The sequence below is a fragment of the Eleutherodactylus coqui genome, chromosome 6 (genome assembly GCF_035609145.1).
Source record: "Eleutherodactylus coqui strain aEleCoq1 chromosome 6, aEleCoq1.hap1, whole genome shotgun sequence".
In the NCBI taxonomy this organism is placed as follows: domain Eukaryota; kingdom Metazoa; phylum Chordata; class Amphibia; order Anura; family Eleutherodactylidae; genus Eleutherodactylus; species Eleutherodactylus coqui.
This window is the reverse complement of record NC_089842.1, coordinates 238524632-238544801: the sequence shown is the minus strand read 5'-3', so window position 1 is coordinate 238544801 and position 20170 is coordinate 238524632. Positions and strand designations below refer to the sequence as shown.

Sequence of the window (20170 nt, the reverse complement as noted above, 5' to 3'; positions counted from 1 at the left end):
ATGGTGGAGTTTTCTTGCGGTTTTCCTTAGTACCTCTAGTTGCGGATTGTAGGTCACTACTAGAGGCACACGATTGTTTCTTTCCTTCTCCTTGTATTGGAGTAGTTGACTTCTGGGTATCCTGGTGGCTCTGGTGATTTGGTCATCAATTGAGGTGGGATGGTAGCCCTGATTTATAAATGTTCTTTTAAGATGGTACAAATGTTCCTCTCTGTCCGTTGGGTTGGAGCAGATCCGGTTGTATCTGATGGCCTGGCTGTAGACAATGGACTTTTTGATGTGTTTAGGATGGAAACTGTCCCATCTGAGGTATGTGGGCCGATCAATCGGTTTTCGGTACAGGGATGTCTGTATTTAGTTATTTGAAATCTTTATGGTGGTGTCCAAAAAGTTGATTTCTGTATGCGAGTAGTTTAATGTCAGGTTTATGGTGGGGTGGAATGCATTGAATCTTTCATGGAATTTTATTAATTCTTGTTCGGTGTTGGTCCAGATGATCATGATGTCATCAATGTAGCGGAAGTAGGCCAATGGTTTGCTGGGGCAAGAGGCCAGAAAGTCACTCTCCAGTTTTGCCATAAAAAGGTTGGCATATTGCGGTGCCATTTTACTGCCCATGGCAGTCCCTGTGAGTTGCAGGAATTTCTCTTTGCCAAAGGAGAAATAATTGTGTGTGAGAATGAATCTTGTGAGTTGTAGCACTGCATCAGAGGTGACCCCATTGGCCTCAAGGTGCGCCTGGCAGGCAGTCAGTCCATCCTCGTGTGGGATGTTGGAATATAAGGATTCCACATCCATAGTGGCCAGGATGGTGCCATTGGGGAGGGGACCTACGGTTGACAGTTTGTTCAGTAGGTCCGTGGTGTCTTGCAGGTAGCTGGTTGTGTTTCTCACCAGTGGTTTGAGGATGCCTTCCACCCATCCTGAGATTCCTTCAGTGAGGGTTCCCACACCTGAGATAATCGGTCTTCCTGGGTTGCCAGCTTTGTGTAGTTTTGGAAGCATGTAGAATGTCCCCACCTTGGGGTTCTCCGGTATCAAGTCCAGAAGTTTTGTGGAGCCCACAGACAGGCTTCTAATGACACTAAACTGAATCAAGACCCGACTCAGAAATATGTGAGGGAATTGAGAAGGGTCATTAGAAGCCTGTCTGTGGGCTCCACAAAACTTCTGGACTTGATACCGGAGAACCCCAAGGTGGGGACATTCTACATGCTTCCAAAACTACACAAAGCTGGCAACCCAGGAAGACCGATTATCTCAGGTGTGGGAACCCTCACTGAAGGAATCTCAGGATGGGTGGAAGGCATCCTCAAACCACTGGTGAGAAACACAACCAGCTACCTGCAAGACACCACGGACCTACTGAACAAACTGTCAACCGTAGGTCCCCTCCCCAATGGCACCATCCTGGCCACTATGGATGTGGAATCCTTATATTCCAACATCCCACACGAGGATGGACTGACTGCCTGCCAGGCGCACCTTGAGGCCAATGGGGTCGCCTCTGATGCAGTGCTACAACTCACAAGATTCATTCTCACACACAATTATTTCTCCTTTGGCAAAGAGAAATTCCTGCAACTCACAGGGACTGCCATGGGCAGTAAAATGGCACCGCAATATGCCAACCTTTTTATGGCAAAACTGGAGAGTGACTTTCTGGCCTCTTGCCCCAGCAAACCATTGGCCTACTTCCGCTACATTGATGACATCATGATCATCTGGACCAACACCGAACAAGAATTAATAAAATTCCATGAAAGATTCAATGCATTCCACCCCACCATAAACCTGACATTAAACTACTCGCATACAGAAATCAACTTTTTGGACACCACCATAAAGATTTCAAATAACTCAATACAGACATCCCTGTACCGAAAACCGATTGATCGGCCCACATACCTCAGATGGGACAGTTTCCATCCTAAACACATCAAAAAGTCCATTGTCTACAGCCAGGCCATCAGATACAACCGGATCTGCTCCAACCCAACGGACAGAGAGGAACATTTGTACCATCTTAAAAGAACATTTATAAATCAGGGCTACCATCCCACCTCAATTGATGACCAAATCACCAGAGCCACCAGGATACCCAGAAGTCAACTACTCCAATACAAGGAGAAGGAAAGAAACAATCGTGTGCCTCTAGTAGTGACCTACAATCCGCAACTAGAGGTACTAAGGAAAACCGCAAGAAAACTCCACCATACCCTGCACAAGGATGACCGTCTGAAAACCATATTCCCGGACCCTCCGCTTCTGTGTTACAGGCAACCTCCTAACTTGAGGAACTTTATAATCAGGAGTGCATTACCCTCTGACACACAAAAAGGAACTTATCCCTGTAATGTAAGGAGCTGTAAGACCTGCTCACATGTACTGACTGCGGACAGGATACGGATCCCCAACACACAGCAGGACTATAAGATCCAGGGGACATTCACATGTTCCTCGTCCAATGTTGTGTACCTGATCATGTGCAGTAAATGTCCTGTTGGGGGTCTTTATGTTGGAGAAGCAGGACAGAAACTGAAAGCCAGGATGAGATCTCATCGCCACACGATTGAACACAGAAGAAGAGAATTACCTGTGGCCGAACACTTCTCTAGCCATGGACATGACATAGGAGATATGAGAGTTTTGATATTGAAGGGTGGTTTCAAGTCACAAAACCACAGAAGAATTTGGGAGTATAAATTGATAACAACCTTTGACACGCTGAATACTGGGTTAAATTATTCCCCAGGATTTATGCGTGAATGGGAAGTGTGAGACTTGATTGCACAGATAAGATCACCAACAACAGTAATTCAGGGACCATAAACTTTCACTGCCTTATCAGTATTTAGCTAAAAATGTTTGTGTATCTCTTATAACAATTCAAGCCTGTTGACCTTTTCCCCCACCTCCAACAGTAATTTAGAGACCATAAAACTTTCACTCCGCTATCAGTGCCTAGACAAAAAAAAGTTTGTTTTCTGGTTTGCAGAATTCCTTTTAAGTGCGAACCAATCACATCCATATCTGTGCCTTGTCATAAGTATGTATGTTATAAGTGTGTATAAATATGCATGCCTCTTCAGATCCAATCCATTTAAGCCGGAAGAAGTACCCTGCGTTGGTACGAAAGCTCGCTATTATTACATCATGTATTTTTGTTAGCCATTAAAAGGTATCATATCTACAAGATTACGTCGTTTCTCTTGCTGAGAACAATCACATTTTGCTCTACTGGCTAACACGGTACCAGATCTTTGTTATACAAATCAACATGACAGCCAAAATATCTCAAGTCCAATGTATGTTTAAAAGAAGAATAGTATGAAAATGGGAGATGGTACAATGCCCCGGACGTGCCATCTATTAGAAGGTAGCTTCCCTATAAGTCCATGTATATAAGTCATACAAAAAGAGAAAATAAACTTATTAATCTCTGTTGGCTGAGGATTTTTAACATTGTTTTTCATGGTTCATAAACAATTACTTAAGATTTCTAACATTTATAGAGGAATCATATCACATGTCAACCTGTGTTATCCTCAGAAGTTCTAAGTAAAGATCTATAAGAGAATGAAAGATACCACCATGAATAAGTTTTTATGATTATTCATATAATGATATCTATAGATGGAATGATTATGATAGGAATACACAATGTTTAAAATCATTATCTATAGCACAAGCTGGTAAAGTTATTTAAGTCAATAAATAAAGCTTCCATTTCCTATTCCTGTCCATGTGAGGTTTTCCTATATGTGTTATAAAAATGTTCAACCAATCCACTTCAAGCAGATTTATTCTCCTCGGTTTGTCCTTTGTTCCTTCATTGAAGGTTCTTGGGTTACTTGCATTCTTGGGGATGTATTTGATAACTTTGATAGCAAATCTTCTACTGATCATTATGGTGATGATTAATCCGAAGCTTCAGACTCCTATGTACTTCTTTCTTACTAATCTCTCTATCGTTGATATTGGCCTCTCTACCACCGTGGTCCCTAAAATCCTGAAGAACACATTATTTAAGGACACTAGCGTCTCCTTACTGGAATGTGCTATCCAGATGCACTTTCATTTGGCTTTTGGAGGTATAGAATGTCTCATTCTTGCCATCATGGCCTATGATAGATTTGCTGCCATCTGTAAACCTCTGCACTACAACACCATCATGAGCAAGAAGATGTGTATCTGTATGGCCGCTGCATCATGGATAGCAAGCTTCATCAACTCCATGATGCATGTGATCTACACCTTCCAGATGTTCTTCTGCCATTCCCACCATGTCAACCACTTCTCTTGTGAGATACCACCTTTCCTACAAATATCCTGCAGTGATACTTGGCTCCATGAAGTAGCAACATATTTTTCAGCAGGGTCCATTGCAGGCTTATCATTTTTCTTAACTCTAATTTCATATATCCATATTGTGTCCACCATCCTGAAGATCAGTTTTACTGATGGAAGGTATAAAGCTCTCTCCACATGTGCCTCCCACATCATTGTAGTGACTGTTTACTATGGGACCGTTATGCTTCTGTATTTACGTCCACATTCCCGTTCCTCTCTAGATATAGACAAGTATATCTCCATCTTCTACTCTGCTGTGACGCCCATGCTAAACCCCATCATCTACAGTGTCAGAAATAAGGATGTCAAAGAAACCATAAGGAAGAATTTATTTAAAAATGTTATTCAATCAAGGTTATGCTAGGGTTTGCCAAGGAAAATAGACTCATGGGGTACAGAAGAAAGTTCTTTATATCAGTGCTGGCATGCAAGAGAGAAGACACGCCAGAGCCCAGACAGCGCAGCTGGGAGCGTAATGTTTTTTTTTTGGAAACCTAGGGATGATTTTCAGGGAAGGGCTTATATTTTAAGCCCTTCCCCGAAAATCACTGAGGGGGCTTGTCTGCATCCCATTGCTTTCAATGGGGCCGTCGCTAGCAACGCTGGCCCTATTTAAAACAATGGGCATGGTGCTATGGTCACGCACATTTCGATAATGTGTGGAGCGCTCTTATTTGCTCACATAGGTGTGCAAAAAAAACCCGCTCATCTGACTGAGCCCTTATGATCCTACCCACTAGTGATCTCTCTTCTTGCGATGCGAGAGCGAGTAAAAACACATAACTAAGAAACCAATAATTTTCAATGGTTTCAAACTCACTTGTGATTTCTTCACTGAAACCTCGCAGTGCTCAGAAAAATCTCCGCTATCGCCCATTGTTTACAATTGGGCCGACAGCAGAAGCCAGCCCCATTGAAAACATAGAGATGAAGGAATCCTCTGCCACAGAGGTCCGCAATGCTATCACATTGCTTTCAATGGGGTTGGAACTGCTGCCACCCCATTGAGAGCGGTAGGTGGCAGGCAACCACTGCAGCAAATATTTTCAGGGAAGGGCCTAAAATATGAGCCCTTCCCTAAAAATCACCCCTAGTTGTAAAAAAAAGTTGAAAAAAAATAACTCGCCTAGAAGAGCTGTAGGGCTCTTATCTCCAGCCCCAGCAGTCATCTTCTGTCTTCTGGAGGTTGGGGATTGAAAAATCCCTTCTTCCAGAAAGCACCGCCTCTTATTGGCTTTACACTGTGATCAATCAGAGACAGCGCCCGTCCATCATTGAATGACAGCTGATCGCTGCCTGTGATTGGTCACAGCACTCAGACAATCACAGGCAGTGCTCAGTCATTCAAGAATTCAATTCTCGCATCGCAAGAAAACATATCACTAGTAGGTAGGATCCCTTAATGTGTAATGGTGACGCATATTTTCTCTGCCAATGTGCATAACTTTATATTTATCAGTGTTAAACTTCATTTGCCACTTTTCTTCAATTTAGGGCTCCTACCCATTTCCGTTTTTTTAACGCTACCATATCGTCACGTTTTTTTTAACGCGATCAGCAATGGGACTTTCTAATGTTAAAAACACATTGCACAAAAACATTTAACATGAGAATTTAAAAAAACGCAACAATATTGCAGCATTAAAAAAACGCAAATGGGCAGAGGAGCCCTTATCCAGATCCTCTTACAACCGCCTTGCATCCTCTCTTATGTTAATATCTTTATATGGTTTTGTATCATTTGCAAATATTGATATTTTACTGTGCAATTCTTCTAGCAGGTCATTAATAAATGTATAAAAAAAAAGGATCCAAAATGGCCCCGGTAGTACCCCACTTGTACCTTTCCTCAGCTATTTCTAGCATCTATTATCAAAAATCATCTGCATTTGGCCTCTCCATTCTCATTAAAGGGGTTGTCCCGCGGCAGCAAGTGGGTCTATACACCTCTGTATGGCCATATTAATGCACTTTGTAATGTACATTGTGCATTAATTATGAGCCATACAGAAGTTATCAAAAGTTTTATACTTACCTGCTCCGTTGCTGGCGTCCTCGTCTCCATGGTGCCGACTAATTTTCGGCCTCTAATGGCCAAATTAGCCGCGCTTGCGCAGTCCGGGTCTTCTGCTGTCTTCAATGGGGCCGCTCGTGCAGAATGCCAGCTCCGTGTAGCTCCGCCCCGTCACGTGCCGATTCCAGCCAATCAGGAGGCTGGAATCGGCAATGGACCGCACAGAAGCCCTGCGGTCCACAGAGAGAGAGGATCCCGGCGGCCATCTTCAGCAGGTGCGTATGAAGACGCCGGACCGCCGGGATTCGGGTAAGTACTACCCGGTTTGTTTTTTTAACCCCTGCATCGGGGTTGTCTCGCGCCGAACGGGGGGGGGGGGGGGTTAAAAAAAACAAGAACCCGTTTCGGCGCGGGACAACCCCTTTAACTAGCTCAGCATCTTGAATTATTTCGCTACATTAACATCAAATTAAATAACCATTTAGTGCCCTGACATCCCATACTGACTTTATTATTTGCATCTACCAAGGTAGATTTTGACTACCAGGCTGATAACAGCCTAACGTTTATTATTTTAAGTGGGGTCCTCAGCCTATATCATTGTGACAAACTTACTGAAATCTACTGAAATGGTGAAACCAGCTAAAAAGAAAAGTTGAGACTCTATTGGGACTCCCAGACTCCAGAAACACTGTGGTGAACTTGACACATTTTTGATCAATTCAATGGAAACCTCTCTGGGACATGGTGTTAAATACTGCAGGTGCCACTTTGCAATGCTAAATGTGATATAGGAGATGACTATTGCAACACCCAGAGGGGTGACCCTGGGCAGCTGGCTAACATGAAGAGCTTGGAGGGTTAAGTGCTGTCTCGTCATGTTGGCACTTACCATGCTCTGGTTCCCGAGGGATGACACACAGCCAAGGCCAGTGAAGATTGCAAGCCAGGCTTTGACACTCCTTTGGAAGATAAAAGGTCCAATATGTGATAGTGAAGGCGCTTCTTTTTTATTAATTCACAAGATAAAGACCAGCAATTGAAAACACGTTTCGGGGACGCACCCCTTCGTCAGTTCGGCTGGATTGGACACAACAGGATGCCTGAAGGTGACACAATCCCAAAGGTGTTTTGGGTGTGCCAGAGGTCCTGTATGTGGCAGGAAGGAACACAAGGAAGCTAAAGGTGCTTCCCTGTCTTACACTGGGATCTCCAACAACATGGGCAGATGGATGACCATCAACCCCCCTTCCCGCTCTCAGACACTCACTTTTATACTTTCACTTATACCACATGACACAATAGAATAGTTACATTCAGCAGACAGAGCTAACAGGCAATGATTTTATGTAAGTTAACCCTTCAGATGCTGCAACTGTGCAATACACATACAGAAAATGACATAACACCAGGATGGTGTTCTGGGCCACTACACTATGATCATAGTTTTGAAGATCCAAAGAGTGACATAGTCATAGCTGCAGTTGAGACTATGACCAGAGCTTTACTACAAGGGATTGTAGAATTATGAACAGATATTAAATATGTTTGCCACATGGCTGACAACCTGCACAAGATATACTACTTGTAAAAAAATCAAGCAACTAGAAGGAGTTGTCAGAATCAAATGAAACTTTATATGTATGGATGTAATGTTGATGACTCATATAAGGAAGTGATTACAGAATCAGAGCAAAAGGAGAATTTATTGCAGAACACTGAACACTTGAAGGGAGGCTCTAGTACCCTGTTGCACCACCTCAAGCTTGGATGCAAGATGTGATACAGGTGGGCATGGAGGCTCTAGTACCCTATTGTACTGCATCTAGCTTGGATAAAGAATGTGAATACAGATGGGCATGGAGGCTCTAGTACCCTGTTGTACCACCTCTAGTTTGGATACAAGATGTGATACTGGCAGGCATGGAGGATCTAGTACCCTGTTGTACTGCCTCTAGTTTGTATACAAGATGTGATACAGGTGGGCATGGAAGCTCTAGTACCCTGTTGTACCGCCTCTAGCTTGGATACAAGATGTGATACAGGTGGGCATGGAGGCTCTAGTACCCTATTGTGCCACCTCTAGCTTGGTTACAAGATGTAATACAGGGGGCATAGAGGCTCTAGTACCCTGCTGTATCCCCTCTAGCTTGGATACAAGATGTGATACAGGTGGGCATGGAGGCTCTAGTACCCTGTTGTATCGCCTATAGCTTGGATATACGATGTGATATGGGTGGGCATTGAGGCCCTAGTATGCTGTTGTACTGCCTCTAACTTGGATACCAGATGTGATACAGGTGGGCATGGAAGCTCTAGTACCCTGTTGTACTGCCTCTAGCTAGTATACAAGATGTGATATGGGCAGACATGGAGGCATTAGTACCCTTTTGTACTGCCTCTAGTATGGATGAAAGATGTGTTAGAGATGGGCATGGAGGCTCTAGGACCCTGTTGTACCATCTCTAGCTTGGATACAAGATGTGATACAGATGGGCATGGAGGCTCATGTACCTTGTTGTACCACCTCTAGCTTAGATAGAAGATGTGATATATGCGGACGTGGAGGCTCTAGTACCCTGTTTTACTGACTCTCTAGCTTAGATACAAGATGTGATACGGGTGGGCATGGAGGCTCTAATACCCTGTTTTACTGTCTCTAGCTTAGATACAAGATGTGATACGGGTGTACATGGAGGTTCTAGTACCCTGTTTTACTGTTTCTAGCTTAGATACAAGATGTGATACGGGTTGGCATGGAGGCTCTAGTAGCCTGTTGTACTGCCTCTAGCTTGGATACAAGATGTCATACAGGTGGGCATGGAGGTTCTAGTACCCTGTTGTACTGCCTCTAGCTTGGATACAAGATGTGATATGGGCAGCATGGAGGTATACAGGTTCTGTATGTTATTCTGCAGCATATCAGTCCACATGTGCTGTAGCTGAGCCTCTAGATTGTGAAAACTTGAAGTCTCTCAACATTGTTGTTCAAAATGGTCCCATACATGTTTTATTAGCGATAAATCTGGCAACTGGGAAGACCATAGAATTCCTGTGACACTCCTGCTGTGTACAGCCAAGCATTATCATGCTGGAAATGCCTCTTCCAAGTCTCAACATGTGTTTGCAGAATGTTCTGTACATATCCCTGAGCTGCTATTGTCCCTCATACCATGTAACCGACTGTTGTATGCGATGGCTCCCCTGGCCATCACACCAGCAGGGGGCAGTGTGCCGCTCCACAGCAAAGACAAGATTGAGGCGCTCATCCCGAGGTCTCCAGACATGAATACGGCCATCGTCAGTACCCGAAACTAACCCAGGATTCATTGCTGAAGACAACCTGGTTCTACTCCAGTCTTGTTTCCTCATTCACAACACCACTGGTGATAATACTGTAGATGTAATGTATTTTATGGTTATTAATATTCAATGATGATAATAATACTAATACAAAAATATCGTTATTAAAGGGATTGTCCGAATAGCTAAAATTGCTTCACAACCGCTCGGTACTTCCTGGTTGCTGCTGACCAGGACATGTGACTGCTGCAGCTAACCAATACATCAAAAAGAAAAAAACCACTGGATGTCATAAAGTGAGGAGCCTAAAATTCAAATATTGAGTTTACCCAGGTTTGGTTCCACATTTTGCACTTTGTTTAATGCAAAAGTGGTGCTTTGTTCCCACCGAGCGCAGGGCTCTTTTATATCTTTCGGTTGCCTCTACCGTACACGTCTGTCTTTGACCTTCTAATGCACACTCGCACCACTCCCTCTTCCACTATCACATCGACTCTCTGCAGACCCCCTGCCCTGGTCTGGCTCATGGGAAGCAGCTCCTCAATCCTCAAAGCCGCAAAAACCGCCAAAACAAAACCTACTAGAGATGAGCGAGCACCAAAATGCTCGGGTGCTCGTTGCTCGAGTTGAGCTTTTCATAATGCTTGAGAACTCGTTTCGAGTAACAAACCCCATTGAAGTCAATAGGGGACTCGAGCATTTTTCAAGCTGACCGATGCTCTGCATGGGGGAGGTTGTGTGAAACATCTGAAAACATCAGAAAGTCATGGAAACACCACAAAAACGGATAGGAAACGGCAGGGGCAGCATGCATGGGTGCATCTGAGTCTCCCAGGTCGCACTATTAAGCCAAATTGTGGGCAAGAACCTCGTGGTCACCCCCCTAACAATTTAGTTGGGACAGACCATCATTAGCAAAGCACACTCGCTGGCTCATCTTAGCTAAGCACCACACTAGCTTCAAGCAGGGTCAGTCACCACCTGCGGGTGACACCGATGCCTCTTCTCCTGGGTTACATGCTGGCATTGCCGTCCAATCATCCCCACAAGCCTGCGTCCACAGCGTACTCAAATTTTTCCCTGTGCAGCATTCAGCTGCCCTCATGCCACACACTCACTTCATAGCCACACCACCCTCATGTCTATTTATAAGTGCGTCTTGGATGAGGAGGATCCGGAGACACACACTGCAGAGGGTTGGCAGGGCCAGGTAGCGACCCTCTCTGAAAGTGTGGGTGATAGCCCACAATGCTGTTGAGAGTTGATGATAAATTGACATACGATCATAATTTCAAGCCCATGCCACCTCCATCACAAAATTGTCAAGAGCTGCAAACGTGGGCATAAAAGGGACTCAGGTGCCAGCACTTCTACACATCTCCACAATGCAGCAGCGCATACTAATACCAAAGGTTGGTTTGAAGCAGGAGGTGTTGCAAAAGTAGCCACCACAGGTGTACAGTAACCTTGTGAAAGTCTCATGAAATCCGTTTCACTTCCTGTGAACACTCCAATCCATGATCTCGAATAACTGTGGTTATTTGTTGCACGAGAGATAATACATGCCGACCGACGCTGATCCCCAGATCCCAAGGAAGAGGTGGCATAATAAGCCTGAGAAACCATGACCGAGGTAGGACCTGCAATACTCTGTGTGGAGTCAGGCTGGGTCCCAACCTCCACCTGGTTGACCCAATGTGCCATGAGTTACATAGCGATATGAAATCCATGTGTCCCCACACAATTCATTTGGTGTATGTGTCAGATAGCTAACACACCGCAATGGGAAATCTTTGTGCACTCACAGCAGAGGTGAGCCCCTGCAACCCAGGGACAGTATAAAATATGAAGAAATCAGAGTGCCCACACATGGCAGAGTTTCACCCCACCCAGGACCTGGCCTCTGCCCGTACCCTCAGCAATCGTGGGCATGAAGCGGACTCGGATGCTAGTATAGTTGTTAACGTCTCCTTAATTCAGTTATGCTTCTTTTGATTGGTCCAAACCAGTGTCCTAGATAACTGTGGTAACACGAGAGCAAATACATGTCGACCAGTGCTGATCCCCAGACCCCATGAAACCCAAAGACAGCATTACACATTACACGTGAAAAAATGACAGTGCCCAAACATGGCAAGTTGCCCCCCCCCCCCTCTCTTCCCCACAACCTCGGCCTCTTCCCTACACCCTCAGCAATCGTGGGCATAAAGCTGACTCGGATACTAGTACAGCTGTGAACGTCTCATTAAATCAGTTGCACTTGCTTTCATCGCTACAAAGACTGGATGAACCACCAAGAAGTTCCACAGGCCAAACCAGGCACAGTTCCACCCCTCCAGGACCTCAGCCTCTGCCCTACACCCTCAGCAATCGTGGGCATGAATCGGACTTGGATGCTAGTACAGCTGTGAACGTTTCATTAAATCAGTTACGCTTCTTTTGATTGGTTTAAACCAGTGTCTCAGATAACTGTGGTAACACGAGAGGTGGCATAATAAGCCCGAGCAACCATGACCAAGGTAGGACACACAATATTCTGTGTGGGATGCACGTGAGCAGGCCCAGGGTCAGGGTTGGTCCCAGCCTCCACCTGGTTGACCTAATGTGCTTTAAGTTACATAGCTTTGGGAAATCTATGTGTCCCCACACAATTAATTCAGTATATGTGTCAGATAGCTGAACACCGCAATGGGAAACCTTTGTGCACCCACAGAATAGGCGAGCCTATGAAACCAAAAGACAGTATTACACATGAAGAAATGACAGTGCCCAAACATGGCAGAGTTTCACCCCGGCCAGGACCTCGGCCTCAACCCACACTTCTGCCCAAGTCATTCTGTATATTTGTGCCAGGTAGCTAAACACCGCTATGGAAAACCTTTGTGCACCCACAGTATAGGCGGACCCCTGAAACATTTCTGTAGCAAGTGTATAGGCAGACCCCTGAAACATTTCTGTAGCAAGAGTATAGGCGAACCCCTCAAACCTGTCAGTAGCAAGTGAATAGGCAGACCCTGTTACATTTATGTAGCAAGAGTATAGGTGGACCCCTGAAACATTTCTGTAGCAAAAGTATAGGCGAACCCCTGAAACATTGGTGTACCAAGAGTATAGGTGAACGCCTGAAAAAAATTGGACAGGCGGGTACGCTTATCCGTGATGATTCCCCAGCTACACTAAACACCCACTCTGACAAGACGCTAGCTGCAGGGCAGGCCAGCACCTCCAGGGCGCACAGCACAAGTTCCTGCCACGTGTCCAGCTTTGACACCCAATACTTGTATGGAGCAGAGGCATCATGGAGGACAGTGGTACGGTAGGCTATGTACTCCCTCTCCATTTCTTTACAGTGTTCCCTCCGACTCAGTTTTGACTGGGGAGCCATAAAATTGTCAAAGGCCTTTGAGAGTGTTCCCCTGCCTGCGCTGGACATGCTGCCGGATCCCCACACCACCACTGCTAGTTGGCCCTCGGAACTGTGTCTTCTACCACTAGCGCTGTCAGATGGGAACTTTAGCATCACTTTTTCCACCAGGGCCCTGTGGTATTGCATCACTCTCATACCCCCTTCCTCTTCGGGAATGAGAGTGGAAAGGTTGTCCTTATACCGTGGGTCGAGAAGGATGTACACCCAGTAATCAGTGTTGACTAGAATGCGTCTAACGCGCAGGTCACGGGAAAGGCAGTCTAACATGAAGTCAGCCATGTGTGCCAAAGTCCCAGTATGCAACACATCGCTGTCCTCACTAGTAGGATGCTCCTCCTCCTCTTCAGCCCATACACGCTGAACAGATGAGAAGGAAGCAGCATGGGTACCCTCTGCAGTGTGGCCAGCAGTCTTTTCTCCCTCCTTCTCCTCCTCCTCCTCCTCCAAAACGCGCTGAGATATAGACATGAGGGTGGTCTGGCTATCAAGCAAGATACTCTCATCCCCCATCTCCTGTTCTAACCACAAAGCGTCGGCCTGCAGCGAACTTCTCAGCAGTCAAAGCAGAGGGATGGTAACACTAATGATGGCCGCATCACTGCTCACCATTTCGGCAGACTCCTCAAAGTTTCCGAGGACCTGGAAGATGTCTGCCATCCATGCCCACTCCTCTGTAAAGAACTGCAGAGGCTGACTACCACTCCGCCGCCCATGTTGTAGCTGGTATTGCTCTATGCTGCTCGCACAGCCTCGCCAACACGTGCAGCATAGAATTCCAGCGCATGGGCACGTCGCACAGCAGTCGGTGCTCTGGCAGCTTAAACCGACATTGCAGTGTCCTGAGGGTGGCAGCATCCGTGGTGGACTTGCAGAAATGTGCGCAGACGCGGCGCTTCTTGCCAAGCAAGTCAGACAAGTGGGGGTAGTTTTTCAGAAACTAATGAACCACCAGATTAAAGACGTGGGCCAGGCATGGCACGTGTGTGAGGCTGCAAAGCTGCAGAGCCACCACCAGGTTACGGCCATTGTCACACACAACCGTGCCCGGTTGGAGGTTCAGCGGCGAAAGCCAGAGGTTGGTCTGCTCTGTCAGACACTGTAACACCTCGGGGGGCATGTGCCTCTTGTCACCTAAGCTGATTAGTTTCAGCATGCCTTGCTGATGCTTGTCCACCGCTGTGCTGCCGCGCCACACGCTACCGAATGCAGGCGACGTGCTCACACTTCTTAATTGAGAGGTAGAGGTGGCAGAGGAGGAGGAGGGGGGGAGTGCCATAATAGCCCGCAGATATCAGCACCGAGGTAGGACCCGCTTTTCTTGGTGTGAGAAGCATGTAAGCGGTCCCAGCCTCCACCAAATTCACCCAATGTGCCGTCAGAGAGATATAGTGGCCCTGCCCGCCAGTACTTGTCCACGTGTTCGTTGTTAAGTGGACCTTCCCAGTAACAGCGTTGGTGAGGGCGCGGGTATTTTGGGGGCGGGGACGGCACACTTGGGAAAAATAGTGGCGACAGGGGACCGAGTAGCGTGGGACCACCACTGCCATCATGTTTTTGAAAGTCTCCGTTTCCACAAGCCTGTACGGCAGCATCTCCAGGCTGATTAATTTGGCAATGTACACGTTTAAAGCTTGTGCGTGCGGGTGGGTTGAGATGTATTTCCTCTTTTGCTCCAACGCTTGTGTTAATGACAGCTGAACGCTGCGGTGAGAGACATTGCTAGATGGAGTGGAGGACCATGGAGGTGAGGGTGTGGGTGCAGGCCGGGAGGCGCTCGTGCCTGTGTCCTGGGAGGGGGATTGGATCTGTGTGGTAGGTTGTGGCACAGGGGAAGAGGCAGTGGTGGACCAGGAGGTGGTGAATGGCCATCATCCTACCTTGTGGGGTGCTTGACCATCATATGCCTGTGCGTTCTGGTGGTGGTGATTCTGGTAGTGGTGGCTCCCCGGCTGATCTTGGTGCAGCACAGGTTGCACACCACTGTTCATTGGTCATCTGCGCTCTCACTAAAAAACATCCACACCTTTGACCATCTAGCCCTCTGCACGGAGGCTTGCCACGAGGGGGTGCTTTGGGAAACAGTTGGGGGATTCTTAGCCTTGGGCCTGCCTCTCCCCCTGGCCACTCCACTGTCTCTTCCAACCTGCCCTGCTGCTGCACGTGCCTCCCCCTCTGAAGCTCTGTCTTCTGTAGGCTTAGCAAGCCAGGTGGGGTCAGTCACCTCATCATCCAGCAGCTCTTCCTCCGAATCCTCTGTGCGCTCCTCCCTCGGACTTACTGCCCTTACTACTACCTCACTGACAAACAACTGTGTCTTATCATCCTTATCCACAAAAAGCTCTTGAGACAGTTGCCGGAAGTCCCCAGCCTCATCACCCGGACTCCGGGAACTTTCCAAAGGTTGGGCATCGGTCACGACAAACTCCTGAGGTGAGAGAGGAACCGTTTTTTCCCCCTCATGGCAGGGACCCGAGAACAGTTCCTGGGAGTCTCCCTGCTCAGAATATGTCATTTTCATGGAGTGAGGAGACTGGGAGGAAGGAGGAGCAGCAGCCAGAGGATTCATAGTTGCAGTCCCTAGGGTGGGAGTACTGGACTGCGTAGAAGACTGGGAGTTCGATACATTGCTGGACGCATTATCTGGCTTCCACGACAGGACCTGCTCGTACTGCTCTGCTTGTAATAAAGGTCTACCACGTGGACCCGCGAATTGTGATATGAAGCTGGGGAGCATAGGGACTTGGCGATCTATAAATCCCTCAGCAGCCGGCTGTGATGCACCCCGCCCAGGATCTCGGCCAGTGCCCACACCCTCACTTAGATGCCCGCATCTGTGTCCACGTCCACGTCCTTGACTTTTACCCCTACTCCTCATCATGTCAGATTAAGGATGGAGCAGGGCCCAAATAAATTACCCCACCGTATAGCACTTAGAACTGTGGCTAATTCACCGCACACAGACAATTGTAGATACCGGAGGCTCTATGCTGTCTTGCGCTGATACCTAGGAATCATTTACTGCTCACAGAGATATGTAGATAAGAGAGGCTGTATGGAGTGGGAGAAAACTCTAAAGCAAGTGGATAGTGCTAATAACTGCGGCTACCTCAATCCCTCCAAGAAAAGGCTATTGTGAGATGCTCTGCACAGGGGCAGAAACCTCTAAAGCCAGTGGATAGTGCTGATAACTGCGGCTACTTTACCGCACCCAAGGAAAGGGTATTGTGAGATGCTCTGCACAGGGTCAGAAAGCTATAAAGCCAATGGATAGAGGGAATAACTGCGGCTACTTCACCCAACACAGAGAATAGTATCTGTGAAATGTTCTGCAGTGGCCCAGGAAATGTTAGAGTACTGTTTAGTGATGAGACCTCTGCCTAATGCACTGCACACATAGAACAGTATAGCTGAAATGGCCTGCAGTGGCCCAGGAAATAATAGAGTACTGTTTTGTGATGAGACCTCTGCCTAATGCACTGCACACATAGAACGGTATAGCTGAATTGGTCTGCACAGGCCTAGATGCTTTAAAAAAAAATGGTGCACTACTACTCACAGCCAGCCACAACAGTAATGCGCACAATGAGAAGTAGCCCTAAGAAGGACAATTGGGGTTCTTGAAGAGAGGATCCTACTCTAACTGTTTTCCCTATATCAGCAGCAGCACTTTCCCTAACCTCTGCCAGCATGCGTTTGAGGCAAGCCGCGGGCAGGACCAGTTTAAGTACTCGGCGGTCACCTGATCCCGCCAGCCACTCACTGCTGTTGGCAGGCAAAGGGCTGGCATGTCACAGCAGGAAGTGGTAATGCCTTCCCCACATGTTTATTGGCTAAAAAATGGCGCTAAACATGTGGGGAAGGGAAATTATATTTTCTTGTGTACTGCGTGTTGCTCGACTCGAGTACCGACCATCTCGAGTAGCCTAATACTCGAAAGAGTATCAAGCTCAGACGAGTGTGCTCGCTCATCTCTAATACCCACCCTAAACAACAATGTCTCTCACTCGTCCGTACATGTGAACTTCAAAACCTCCAACAGCGTGCCTAAAACTGGAAAGGTGATTAAGTGGCAATTCTAGTCCCATTGTCTCTCTTTCCAGGCCATTGGCCAGGGAGCCCTGCACCAATTATTCCCAATAATTGCTCCGAACCCGATTGCTCCTGCCGCATCTGAAAAGAGGCTGAGTTATTTGCCCGATAATTCCTTCCTAGGGCACATCACCTACCTGTTGAAAGGATGCAGAAAAACTCTCCAAATATGGAGGTCCGCCTGAAGGTTCCGAGTAACGCTAATAAAATGGTGCGCCGCTTTTACCCCTACGGTTGCCAACGACAGATGACGGGAAAAGGCACGACCCATCGGGATAACTTTATAGGCAAAATTCAACAAACCCAGAAGCACCTGCATCTGGTGTAATGTTACCTTTTTGGAATTTCCCACCTCCTCCAACATCTACCTGAGGCAAGCTACCTTCTCTTCCGGCAGCCGAAAAAACCATCCTTACTGTTGATTTCTATGCCCCAAAATACTAGGCACGATACGGCCCCAGCGCTTTTTCTTCTGACAGCGGGACGCCAACCTGCCCCATCAACCTCTGAAAAGTCACCAATAAATACACGCTTGTGGGCCCATAAATAAAAAATCTTACAGATAGTGTATGACTGATGCTAAGCCCATCTTATATTTGAGCATCCACTCCAGGAACAAGCTGAACAACTCAAAGTAGTAACATGAGATGGAGCATCCCATCAGCAAACACATATCCACAAAAAATTGACCATTGAGCCTACAACATAATAAATGAAAGCAGTCTGGGTGCATGGGCAGCAAGCGAAAAAGCTGATTCTATGTTGGCCTTCACCCACTGTGCCCCTTTTCCTGGAAACCTCACCAAACCCACAGCCCGTTTGAAGGAGGTATATGAGACCACAGCTTGCTCCTTTGAAATGCCATCATTCACTGATTCCCCACCAGTTATGGATTAACCATAATTTGCCTGTTTCTTTCTTGGGCACCAGCCCCAATGGAGACACACGCAAATTCATAAAGGTGGTTCTTGCAATGGGCCAGCCATGCAACCTAATTCCACTTCTTTCAATAATTTTTCCATAACCAAAGTGGCGTTGTCCATCGCAGACTTTAAATTGGCGCATAGCATTAACGTCGGTTGATGTGCCTCCTTACTCCTGGCACCTGGCCGCTGCCTACTGTCCAAACCATCTCTTCTCCTGCCACTCCGAGAGGCCGGGCTTGGGCTGAGGCGAGCCCGTGGGTTCCTTCTCCTTTGTGGCCTTCCTTGCTTGACACCGTTGCTCTCCTCCACTCTCTCTGCCGCCGCCAATTCTGCCTCTTCAGTCTGACACACCGCCAGCAACTTCTTCAGCTACATTATCCCATCCTGCTGCACCGCTGGCCAAATCTTCTCCCGTAGGCTCTCCATCCCAGGCACTGTCTTCTTTACTGACGTCTTCCACCTGATGCTTCTCCAGGTCGGAACTTCTTCTTTCCTCTCCTCTCTTCTCTTCCCTGTGACTCCTGTTCTTCCCTCACCTAACTCCTCATTTTCCTTTCCCAGATCACTCTCCCTATTAAGCCTTACCAACCCCTCGACCTCCAGTTCCTGGCAGCTTCCTTAATTTGTTTGCTGCCTGCAGTGGTCTGGTCACATTGGTAGACTAGATAGAGTTAAGGACCTAGTGTAGCATAGTTAGGCTTGCCATCATCATCCGCCTTCCTGTTTGATGATCGTCGACTGAAGAAGCTTCTAGTCATCATCATGATCCTCATTCATCTTCTGATCTGCAGCGGATTGTCCTGTTATCTCTATTTTACTTCTGACCTCTGAGGTATTGTGCATTAGACTTCCTACACATATGTATACCCGGGTATATAGGTACAGTTAATTGGGAGTGCTAGCCTAAATATTGACTACTGTTATATTCAATTTAATGTATATTTGTGCTATCCCCAATTATGACTTTAAAAAGTTGCTGTGATGATCTTTATTGTTATCTCAGTAAAATTATTGATTTTGTATAATTTGAATATAGAATTCGCTGCCTGTTCATGGTAATGCATAGTTAATTCTCAGGAAGAGATCCTTGTTATGTCAAAGGATCCATCCTGAGTGGAGGCACTGAAAACAACTCTTTTATATACCCATTTTTCCACTCCGCGGAGGTGCTAGGTCTCTGTGTCCCACACGGGTTAGCGCCACTGCCTGATGGGGAGGATTATTATTCATACTCTCCCTTCCCAACCAGGGCTACATAAGTTATCTCCTTTCCATGAAAAAGGATACTAGCAGATCATGGGGGTCTAGCCGCTGGAACCCCCACTGCTTTCGGCAACAGGGGTTCCGTTGGTCTCTAAATATATGAAGTGGAGGTCAGGCAAGCATATTGCTGCTCAATTCATTTCAATGAGTGCACTAGAGATTTCCAAGTGCATAATATAGCAATCTACAGTGCATTCAATGAAATTATTTTTGGGGGGACCAACTGGACACACATTCTCAGGATAGTGGATAACTTCTTATTACTAGAATACTCCTTTAAAAAGGCAGGCCAGTTTCATGGCTGAGATGGGAAACCTGTGACTTTTCTGGACCACCTCACTGGGTGTTATGGAAATAGTTGAGACAGTTGTCTTTCACTGTTTCTGTGACTCCCATTGAAGTGAATCGGAGCTACGCAAACCGCATAGCACGGTGTGCTACAATGTTTCCATAACTCTTATTAACTTTAATGGGAGATCCGAAAATGACATAAGTCTGCTGCCTCGTCTGTTTCCATAACATCTGACAAGATGGTTGGGAGACAGTTGGGAATCTCTCCACTGATACACAGCGGCCCACTGGCAAGTACAATACACAGCATAGTGTGGCGAGGGGAACCCAATCACAATTGCAACCTCTACCACCCGTACACCTATGCCATTGCTTGTTGCCATAAGCTGAATGGGTAATCTGCTTTGCTGTCGACTAGGCCTCTGGAATGGAAGAGCTGAAATGTAAGTAAAAAATCTCCTTCTCCCCTCCATCGTGGTGGAACAGGGCATAATTGCCAGGATC

General features: G+C 46.7%; 2 protein-coding genes across 2 annotated transcripts in view; one reads left to right on the top strand and one right to left on the bottom strand.

Moving 5' to 3' along the window:
- LOC136571913 (SLAM family member 5-like) overlaps positions 1-20170 on the bottom strand; it is a 520182-nt gene that overhangs the window by 152540 nt on the left and 347472 nt on the right. The gene's annotated exons all lie outside the window — the stretch shown is intronic.
- Positions 3281-9685, top strand: LOC136631701 (olfactory receptor 5AR1-like). The gene is made up of 3 exons (XM_066605989.1): positions 3281-3308; positions 3753-4707; positions 9385-9685. The coding sequence occupies exons 1-3, from the start codon at positions 3281-3283 to the stop codon at positions 9683-9685; spliced, it is 1284 nt and encodes a 427-aa protein (XP_066462086.1).

What these genes read in the sequence shown, in the direction of transcription:
- LOC136631701 (XM_066605989.1), top strand. Translation starts at nt 3,281, where the DNA reads ATGACAGCCAAAATATCTCAAGTCCAAT. An exon ending in CAAAATATCTCAAGTCCAAT is followed by an intron (nt 3,309 to 3,752) that starts GTATGTTTAAAA and finishes TGTCCATGTGAG; the next exon opens with GTTTTCCTATATGTGTTATA. An exon ending in AAAAATGTTATTCAATCAAG is followed by an intron (nt 4,708 to 9,384) that starts GTTATGCTAGGG and finishes ATGTTTTATTAG; the next exon opens with CGATAAATCTGGCAACTGGG.